Source organism: Pongo abelii, chromosome 1 (assembly GCF_028885655.2).
Source record: "Pongo abelii isolate AG06213 chromosome 1, NHGRI_mPonAbe1-v2.0_pri, whole genome shotgun sequence".
Lineage (NCBI taxonomy): Eukaryota > Metazoa > Chordata > Mammalia > Primates > Hominidae > Pongo > Pongo abelii.
In genome coordinates this window covers 33,536,114-33,547,500 of record NC_071985.2, presented here as the reverse complement: position 1 = coordinate 33,547,500, position 11,387 = coordinate 33,536,114, and the positions used below count along the sequence as shown (strand labels likewise).

The 11,387-nt window shown below is 36.4% G+C and overlaps 1 protein-coding gene across 1 annotated transcript in view; it reads right to left on the bottom strand.

The window, feature by feature from the left end:
- USH2A (usherin) overlaps positions 1-11,387 on the bottom strand; it is an 827,758-nt gene that overhangs the window by 269,640 nt on the left and 546,731 nt on the right. The window contains exons 40-41 of the mRNA XM_024239307.3: positions 8,965-9,115; positions 8,317-8,459 (exon numbers count right to left, since the gene is read on the bottom strand). Coding sequence (XP_024095075.2) covers positions 8,317-8,459; positions 8,965-9,115 — 294 coding nt within the window. The remainder of the gene's footprint in view (positions 1-8,316; positions 8,460-8,964; positions 9,116-11,387) is intronic.

Here is an 11,387-nt window from a genome sequence, read left to right as displayed (position 1 = left end):
TATAACATGTTGTCAATGCAGCTGTCACTGGAGGGGAGACTGGGAGTTTGACAGGCACACAGCTCAGCTGGCCGGTGATGAAAATACAACCTTACAGCGCTCTCCGTGGGTGTAATTGTTTAGAGAACTCCCTCCTGGAGCTGGGAACAGGAGCATCCTTTCTGTCCAGATCACAGATTCATATTTCAAACCATTTCATTACAACATTAATAACGGAAAGTAGTTTCATTTTGGCAAATGAAATTATCTTTCATGGGAAACTATTTTGCTCATCAGCTTCAAAAGTTCAGCCCCAGCCTAAAATAGAGTAATAAAATTGTCAACAGAGGAGTCTGCTTATTTAGTTTTATATTCAGGTGTGTATATTGGAAAGGGGGTGTGCACACACTTGTTTGTATTTGTATACATGTGTATGAATACCCAGTTTGAATGACTCACAACTTGAGTGTGTATATAACTTTCAGTGGTTTTGTGAGTCTTCTTCACTTGTTTGCTATTCGAGTTACCCATGACTGATCAGTCAGTTTTCTTGTTACATTCTCATTGCTGCCCTGAAGCAACATTTTACCATTCTAATTAAAACCTCGCTCAGTTTAAAAACTCTTTTTGGTAATATTAACTCCATAAATAAGTATCCCCTAAATTTACCAGTGAATTAAAAATCAAAGTGGCAAATATATGGATGTATAATTACATAAAGCAATATATTGCATGCTAATTGTTAATGTAGCCTTTTGTTATTCACTACTGATATGTTAACAGAATAATGGATTCTATCTTGTCTTTAATCATGAATTCTTTTATCGATTTATTATTTATACCCAAACTACTTCCCAAAAGAATTTTTGACAGCTCATAATAAAAGACCCAAATGTAAGAGGAGCAATAAAATAAAGAAATATTATTAATCTTGTGATAATAAAGAGGGTACAACAGTTATTTCCCAAAACAAAAATTAAGAATGGGCACTGCAGTTTTGCAGAAAAATGAACTTTCAGCCTGACGCTGATAAAAAAGGAAATGGGCTGTATAACACAGGTAACATTATTTAATGAAAGAAACCTCTGAAGGCTAAAAAACTGTTAGAATTGGAAGGACATCATTTGATAGTTTGCAAATAGGAGAACCAATATTCAGGAACTATTTTTCTCTATTTCTCCTGATATCAGGAGAGTATTGTTTAGAAAGAATGTTTCAACCTCTAGAGTTGGGGCATATTGTGAGGTGAATCATAGTAGATGCATCTGTGATAATTTGGTGCAGAAAATAAAATGCATTGATGTGAGAATTCATGAAGTCAGGAAAACATCCTAAAAAACCTAAAGGTCATCACAGTCACTCCTTATATTTGGGCAAAACTTATCTGAATTTTTCCAAATATAGCAAATCAACTCTGTTTACAGGGACATTATCAAAATGAGGAAGATAACAAGATTAAATGAATATATGGATTGTTTTAGCATTACAGAATGTTCTTTTATAGGCAGGTACTATAGAAAATGCTATAGAAAATGATTATGGTAAACATCCGTCTTTTTGTTAATAACCAGCAGTTTTTAGATACTTGACTCTCTAATAATTTAAGATTTGAGAATTAAAACTAAACTCACGCCATTAAATATCAACCTGTGGCAATTAGCTTTGAATGATCTCACATAGTCCACTGAGAGCTTTCAAATATTGACAATTTAACTTTTTCAAAGCTAAAGAACAAGAATAGTTTTTTAAAATAGCGAAAGGCCAGCAGATAGCATTTCTGGATAATGAGAGGATATACTGTTCCTGCTAAAGTGTCTTGCATATAATAAACACTCAATAAAATTTAAGTAGTGATAAAGTAGCTACGATAAAATTATTTTTATTAATTTCTTAAAGTAAACATAAAAAACTTGATTTTTCATTACTTTCACCTGCAGTCTTCAGCTGTAAGAAACACAGATATTACAAGCACTCTATATTTGGAAGAGGAGTGTGCTTTAAGTGCCCAGGGGAGATTCAAGAGCTTAAGTGGAAAATTGAGGCAAGGTGGATAGAATTTTTGATTAATCAACCCATCCTTTCAAAGGATTCTGTATTGGTCATTTTTGGCTTGAATAAGTTCCTTTTGATCTTACACTATAAAAACTAAATATAAAAATAATTGTAAATATTTGAATTTGTTAATTCTGAAAATTCAGGAATTTGTGGAGAAAATCTATGCGACAGAAAACAAAGTATGTAGTGAAAACATGCAGAACCATTTTGCTCTCAAAATCAGATTATAAATGTTATTTTTGATCATGGGTCTTCTGTTCTATGCAAAATAGATACCTGAATTACTGTTTGAAAGGATAAACATGTCAGCAATCAGAGGTTAGTACTTAAGGCAACTGGAAAAATATTTGGAATGGAGAAAGCAAAATAGTTGTGTAGCACTACTGAAACTTGTAGCTCCTCTTTCTTCATTAAATAAAATGTACTCATATAAATATGTTACACTCTCATTTAAAAATATTCCCATTTTCCTTGTGTTGCATAGAACGCTCTTAAGGATGCAAGTGAAACTTTAAATTCTAAAATGCCCTAAGCATAAGATGTTTGTCATGTAATATTAGTTTTAAAATTTCAGTAATCTTAAGGGCATATGTGCACTTAAATGATTCGGAAGTCCTACTCTAGAATTATCTTGATCAATTTATCAAATTTTATACCACATGTTTCCTTCCTCTTCCATTACACGGTCTCAGAGTATTTTACTCTTATTACAGGTCATGAGAATAAAAACAGGAAAAATGGTTTTGTTTTAGAATTATTTCTCCACATCCCTCCCCTTCATTCCGAATACCACATGATTTGGTGCTGGCAGAAGCCTCTCTAACTAGAACACTGGTTAACCTAGCCAAGACAGCAGCCAATATTGAGTCAGAGGGACAGCCAGCAGCCTGCCTCTGACCAAGGTAAAAAAATGAGAATCACTTTTGGGATGTCCCTCTCTTACATTCACCTCTTGTCCCCACCCTCCTCACCTCATACTCAGAGGCTGGAACGACCGACAGGACAACCTGAGAGTCCCTCTCCAGGTCTCATGTGTCAGTGTAGTCTTACAGCAATTGCTTTCCAGCCTTACCCTGAACCAATAGAGATGGTGTAAATTTGAACTTTGATATTAAAGTGTACTCCAAATACAAATCATTTCCAATTCCTCTCCTGGTCTTCTCTAGGTAGGCTTTCCTGGCCCTCATGTTAAGGGGCCATGCCCTTCCTCAGGGCTTGCTCTCATGGACAACTCAGCTCTTTCACTCTAACTATGGTTTTACTGTGTGTGCTCCTTGCCAGACAGTGGAAATCTCAAGGGAAAAACAGTGTCATATCCATCCTTGCAACTTTCGTATCTCTTTTAGTCCCTGGTACACAGTAGGTACCCAGTAAATGTTTGCTCGAGTTTTTGTGGATTTACTTCAGTCAAACTCTGCTTTTAATCAGTACTTTGAGTAACAATTTTGGGGCACCTCCTCTATATCAGACCCTTCACCAGACACCGGTGATAGAAAGATAGTTGAGACAGATCCCTAGGTCTTGAGAAGTTACAATTCAGAAGGGGATATTGATGATTCACTAGTAAACACAAACCAAAATTCTAAGGGAGCAACAAGAAGGGAAAACTTCACAGAGGAAGTGATGCTTGAACTGGGGCTTGATGAATGAGTAGAATCATGTCAGGCAACAAAAGAGGAAGAAGCATGTTCTGTTAGATCTAGATTTCGATTGACCTCACATTGCCTTTCTGTCTTACTCCAGAAGAACCTCTCTTCCTTTGTAAATTACTATGAGTATCTGAAAGATGGAAGAAGGTTGCTGAGGGGAAAAGTAAAGCAGGACCCAGGTAGTAAGATAATTTCCTTCATTGCCCACTCCTTTGTTCACAGTGCAATTATAAATGTGAAAAAATAACAAGATGTAATGCAATGAGCAAATATAGCATGGCAATGGTACAGTCTTGTGTCACCTAATGACAGGAATACGTTCTGAGACATGCACCATTAGGCGATTTCATCATTGTACAAACATCCTAGAATGTTCTTACACAAACCTAGATGGTACAGCCCACTGCACACCTAGTTTGTGTGGTATAGCCTGTTGCTCCTAGGCTACAAACCTGTACAGCATGTTACTGTACTGAATACTGCAGGCAATTGTAACATAATGATAAATGTGTATCTAAACATAGAAAAGGGAGAGTAAAAATACGATATCATAATCTTATGGGTCCACCGTCATATATGTGGTTCATCATCAACTGAAATGTTGTGCAGTGTATAACTGTACTTAAAATATCACTGTGTCATCAAAATAATGAACAAATGAAAAGTTGTCTAAGTAAACCTATAGAATAAACTGTTCGAATTCCATAGGTTTTATGCAGTAGTGCCTCTTAGATTCATGGTTAAAAATATAAATGTGGAATTTTAAACTACAAATTTGGGAAATGATCAAACATTTTTAAATATATGACAACTAAATAGTTAAAATCTAGAGTGAATTCAACTTTGGGGTTTTTTTTTTGGAGGTAGGGAAATGATTTTTAGAAAATGATATCAATTTCATTAGTTGATCTAATTGCTTGTGTATGCCATATACGTTTGTCATTAAAATGACTGAAATTAGATATTCCATATTTCAATCTTTTTTCCTGGGAAATTTTAAGAGAAACAGATTATCTAACTTTTTTGGGCTGGGGAATCCACATTTTTAAGAAAAAGTAGGTTAATTCATAGTTAACACAACGCAGGATTTTGGTAGGCAAAAGAGTACATCCACATTTAAGCTGAGGTTTGAAAAACTTGCCCTCCCTGCCAACTCTAATTTCTACATGTATATACTATACAGAAAACAATTGCAAACGTACAAGAGAAAGGAACAATCATATAATCAGGAATGATGGTTATCTCTGGTTTCAAGATATCAACATTTTCAGCTGCTAGGCAAGTGCTTTCATTTTATTAATCACGTGCTCCCAAGCCTAACATAATCTTAGGACATTTTTGCAAGCTGTGGACATGCCAGGTGCTTGGACTGCCAGCAGCACATTTAAAAAATAATGTGTTGTTTGTATTTATCTGGTTGCAAACTGTTAAACACTACACTGACCAAATTGGCTGGAGCAAACATCTTTTATTAACACACGTTTAACAGGATTTAAAATATTCATAGGAAATGTGCATTATTATTATTTGGCATCAGCACACTAGATTTTTAAAAATGCATGGAACTGGATATTGGTGGCACACTTGTGTAAATGACAAATTATTTGAAAAAAATCTATTAAAATTCTTCACATCCTGTTTCCCTGTCCATGACAACTTCTCTGCACCCACGCATTTGCTTCTCTGGCTGTAGCTCATTGACTGCCTAGATTTCTCTTTGTGGTTTCACCTGTGTCACAGGCTTGCTGAAAATCACTGTCTTGAAATAGCACACTAAAAATATTGCCATTGGTGACCCATTTTGGCACTGGAAGGCTGTGAGGCTATGGCTGATGCAGAAAGGTGCCTGTTGATGATATGGAATTTAAATATGGGCATGAGGTGACTTCTCTGTTTCATTCTGTAAGATGATATGTGAAATTTCTACATTGAAAATTGCACTTTGGGTCGGGCGTGGTGGCTCACACCTGTAATCCCAGCACTTTGGGAGGCTGAGGCAGGCAGATCACCTGAGGTCAGGAGTTCGAGACCAGCCTGGCCAACATGGTGAAACCTGTCTCTAATAAAAATATTTAAAAAATTAGTGAGGAGTGGTGGTGGGCACCTGTAATCCCAGCTACTTGGGAGACTGAGGCAGGAGAATTGCTTGAACCCAGGAGACAGAGGTTGCAGTGAGCTGACATGGTGCCACTGCACTCCAGCCTGGGCAACAGAGTGAAACGCTGTCTCAAAAAAATGAAGGAAAGAAAGAAAAGAAAAGAAAAGTAAAGTAAAGAAAAGAAAGAAAGAAACGAGAGAGAGAGAGAAAGAAAGAAAGAAAAAGAAAGAAAGAAAGAAGGAAAGAAAGAAAGAAAGAAAGAAAAAGAAAGAAAGAAAGAAAGAAAGATAATTGCACTTTGGTGAGCAGGAGGTGCTGGTCAGGATCAAGTAAGAAGTGTGATTCTGGCATGGAGCTGTCAGCATGGGTGGTTTTATAAGCAATGCTTTGTAGCCTTGACAGAAAAACTGCTTGTGCCCAATGCCAATCACTCAGTCTTTGTCAACTCAATTGCACATCCTTTCAGAGACGGCATCCATCTCCACTGACATCTAAAATATACAGTACCCTGTCACCATGTCTCAGGTGCACTGCTAATATAACCTGCAGGCACACATGGCCTCCTTCCAGTTCTTTGCTATGTATGTGACTTCACAGTGTACACACAAAGCAGAAGAAGGAAGAGTTCCTTCATTTTGGGGAACGGATTTAAACAAAAGTGATGGTTATGAGTTGATATCTGCTATTTATTCAAGTGTTACTAATTCTTACTTAAGGAAAATGAAGGGTTAATACCACTCACTTCAAACTCAAGCCCTAAATATCACAACAATGGTAGGGTCTCTGAGTATGAAAATTCTAACCATGTATATGTATGGTCTATAAGACTTGTTTTATAGTAAAAGGAGACCAAAGGTAAGTTTGCTCAACAAAGGATGCTATGCTAATTGGTATTTTACAATATTTCGGACTTTTGCTTATTTATGTGCCACCTCCCTGCCTATAGATGGCAGGTCATGGCCCTCATTCAATAAAAATTGTGGGGAGATTACCGCTGAGGAAGTTTGAGTGTTGCCCTTTCTCTAGGAGAATAAAGAATGCTGTGCCAAAAAAAAAATGCTTTCTCCCTTCTTCCAAGCATTCTATTGAGCCATCACCTCTGCAGTGTGTTGCATAATTATTTTTGGCTAATCTTTATTTAGTGCCATCAAGCATGCTGTTATATATAAGAAGATTACAAATCTATCTTCAGTTGTTTCAAATGTTTCTTCAAAAATCTATTTTGAGTGTGAATTCTTCAGTCCATAAATCTGGTGATCATGGTGTCCAGATTCCCCAGAGTGTATGTAATGTTCCTCCTAAAAGGTGGTGAATTAATGCTTTCTGGACTTTGGGTGCCATTTATTGTACTGTGCTGATAATTTACTAAATGATACCCTTGAGAACAAAAACACTGAGTATCCCCTTGCAAAGTAGCTAACTTTCTCCCAGGGAGTAATTACGAATTGGAAGAAATGGATTAAGTAACATACATTATTGCTCATAATGGTGGCTTTTTTTTTGTAAAAATAAAGTCAACTTTAAACAAGATAGATTGTACTGATAATGTCTCATTTGATGTCTTATCTTCACTAAAATAATACAATTAAAGGTATTATAGAAATAAAATAATACATTTAATAAACAATTGATATTGTTGCAAATATCATATCTTTGTGTTAATATCTAGGCTTTTGAAAATCACTTAACGTTCTCATTGGATATAGAGACAGCATGGCAATGGGCCAGCAGAGAACATCGCCTAAGAAGCCTATGATTAAAAGACTTGACAAGATTAACTCAAAAAACCTAACTGTTCAAAGATACAATGTCCTTATTCGCTCTGTGTAGCTTGATTTAATTCCTAACTTTTCTTTAAAAACCTCTCTACTTTCATATATATGCTTTTATAGAGGTAATTTGTATAAAACCAAATGTTATAGTCATGTATTTATTCCCAAATATAATCTAGCAAATATACGCAAAAATAACTTTTTAGTGAACAACTAGAAAATTCTCTTTATTGGTTGAATAAAGAAATCTCAATCCACCTTTTGTAATATACTGCTATCAGATTATACTTCTCTATGCTGAAGGCTGTCTTTGGGGTATGAGTAGAAGCAGGAAAATGAAACCTGTTTCCAGGAACAAGTATATGTAAGCAGCCTCACGAAGTAAGGTCCCTATTTCATTTTCTTCTGCCTGCCAGAATTTCTCCGAAACAGAGAACATTCAGTCATAAAGCAGAAGATGACAACCTTTCTCTTGCAGGGCGCTAAGATGTACCCTGAAGGATAGAATGGGGCCATATCATAATTTATAGTGAATTACTTTGTTCTGTCTGTAGGCCTAACCCTCCAACCCTCCAAGATCACATTATTCTTCTTTCTGGAGAGACTGACCACCTTTGCCCACTCTCTTGCCCTAGAAAAGATTATTGTCACTAAACAACAAGTAAATAAGGGAGGCTCATTTCTTTGCTTTGGAAAACAGTGAAGACATTTTAAACTCCCTAATATAGAAGACATTTGGCTGTGTATTGTTCAGACCACTTACTGTCCTCTGCGGTCATGAATGGAATCCAAGAACTATGTGCACTGCCAAATCCATTGGAGGCAACCAACCGAAACATATACTCTGTGTACGGTTGGAGATCGCTCACTTCATAGCTTAACGATGCAGAAGGATTGGAAAATAACCTGTATGGGAAATAAATGTCAATTAGGAAGTTTTCGACTTTCAAAGAAATAAAAGCAAGTAAATTTCTTACTACAAAAAATTTTAGAGGATGTCAACATACATTTAAATATTATAATTTTCTGCCACCAAATGAGATCTCTTTTAAAATAAGTAGCCATTGGCTGAGTTTGTAATCTTGTGTTTATATGAGATGTAAATCCTAGTAGTATTGAGACTGACTGCCATGTGGATTTGTAGAATAGGTATTATAATTTGTTAGCGACAGTTCAGACATCATTTTGTTAGTTTCATTGCTTTATGTAATGCATGTGCTCATGAAAAGTTTCAGTGTGAAAAAATCTTACTTTAAATGCAAATGATTGTCCTCTAATTGTTTGGGGTTTTTTTTTGAACTTTTAAAAGGTAACCTATATTTTTTGCAAATGAGAACTGACCTACTCTTCAAAAATGTTATGTCTATATTGTATAATCCAGCTGATAGAATGGACAAAGTCGAATGCTTACTCTAGAAATCCATGGGTGGAGTCGCCAGACCTCATCTGGAGTTGATATCTGGGAGAGCCAGGAGCGTTATTACGAGCTGGTGTAGACCAGACAACCTGAAGACTGGTTGGAGTGGCAGATGAAAGCCTGGGAGGCAGCACGCCATCTGGAGCTGTCGAAAAACACAGATGAATTAGAGCAGAGAAAACTGTGGAGAACATATGCTGGATGGAATCGAAATGCTCCATATACTGGAAAAACTGTTCCTCAGGATCAACAACAATGTTAAACATGGTCCATTTAATTTAACATTTTCATTCCTGAACTCCTGTACTTCCTTATTGTTCATTTCAACACAATTACATTAGTATTTCAGTCTTAAAAGCCGGCCCCCAAACAGCAAGACAAATGAATATGCAGCACATTCCCACCTGTACTTCTGTTTATCTAATTGAAAACATGGAGGGAATTTAGTGAAGCAAATATTAAAGTACCTTTTTCATTTAACTCTTTGTTCAACAGACCAAACAACTGAACACTGAGGCAGTCCAGATCTCATATTCTTCCCCCCGATATCATCCATTGCTGCCTTAATCATACCACCACATATGAACACAATGGCTTTCTTTTCCTCTTTTTTTTTTTTGGAGGAAGGGAAGTTTGCTAAAATTGTATTTTTCTGGAATGATAAATAAACATGAGTGGCTGAATACAGCATATTCCAGCCTTAATGCTCACCCATGAAAATATAAAAAGTAAACTTTTTTCCCTATGTGTTTTATACAGTTACCCTTCTCACAGTTATCCCTTCTCCTGCCCTTACTCAATTTTGCAAGTTGGAACATGCATACCACTTTTTCTAGTCTAGTTGAGTCTCCGGCAAATCTGTTCTGACTTCAACATATCTGCTTGGTACAATCTACCAGGGAAATCTATTTGAATGGTTCTAGAAGGCCTAACAGGAATGTGTAAAACTAAAGCCTATTCTACTAAAAAAAAGTTGATAAGATGACTCTGGTTATTAATTAATTTTTTCCAACAGGTATAACTCAAATGAGCCTGTCATATCAGCTTGTTCCAAATCATATCAGTTTGTTCCAAAGCTATTGAGAAACTTGAAAGCAAATTCAGCAAAACTCTATGCCTTTAGGAAAATGACCTAATGACTCCGAGCCTATATTTTCTGATCTCTAAAGTAGAAACAATTTCCTTTATAGAATTGTTGTGAAGTTCAGAGATCATATAAATAAAGCACCTGATTTTAGACCCCGGTAATTATTAGTCACTAACTATTATTACTATTATTACATTGGACTGACCTGAACTTTCTTTAGCATAATTTAATTGCTAGTATAATATACTTTGTTGGGAACTTTCTGATTATTCTAATATAGGTCCCTAATGACCACAAATTACCAGAGGCCATTGGTGAAGAAGGAGAAGTGATCAAAATAATGAGAACAAATGAAATATCAGGGTCCATTTTCAACTTTATTTTATACATAACCTTGTGTAGTGTGTCAATTTTACATACTCTCAAATTCAGAAGAAGCCGTCTGTGAACAATGAGGCTAATGAATGACCAGTGATGAGAACAGAAGAATTAGATTACATGTTTCATCAATCTGCTGTAATGGGTTTGAGTTCATTAATAATTCATTCATTTGTTCAATAAACATTTATTGAGGCTCCACTCTGTGCTAAGCAGTACTCTTCATGTGGAAGGAGAACAGCACTGAATAAAATAGACACCACTCCTGCCCCTAGGTAGCTTACATTCAAGTGGAGGGAGCAGGCGGTAAATATATGAATATTGTGTATACAATAATACCAGGTGGCCATAAGTGCTTTGCAGAAAAATAAAGCAGTGTAAGGAAAGAGAAGGTAAAAAGAATTGGGCAGTTTTAGTTACTAGGTAACAACTTCAATTCAATGGGAAGATTATAGGAAGAAAATGCAATTTAGTGATATTTGAACAGAGACCTCACTGACATGAGAGAGGTAGCCATCTGAATGTCTGGAGGAAGAGTAATCTAGCCAGAGATAGCAGTACATTCAAAGGCAGTAAGGAGGAAAACATTCTGGTTGTGTTTAAGGAAGAGTGTGGCTAACACGGACTAAGGAGGAGAGGGAAAGGAAAAGTCTTCATAGGAGTTGTAGCCTTCATAGGAGTTGTAGGTCAGCGTATATGTGATCTTCAAAGGCTGAGATGGTGAAATAATCTAGGAAGTGAGTGTTGATAGAATGAGTATAGAAGACGTCTGAGAACTGAGCCCTGGAATCCACCAAAATGTTGAGGTCAGGAGGAGGCCTCTATAGGAAAGGATACTGAGAAGGAGTGGTCAGTGACGTAGGAGAAAAACTGAGAAGGTGCAGTCTGGAAGCCGAGTAAAGAAAGAAGGCACATGAAAAAGGAAGGACGTATCAGCTGTATCAACTTGGCT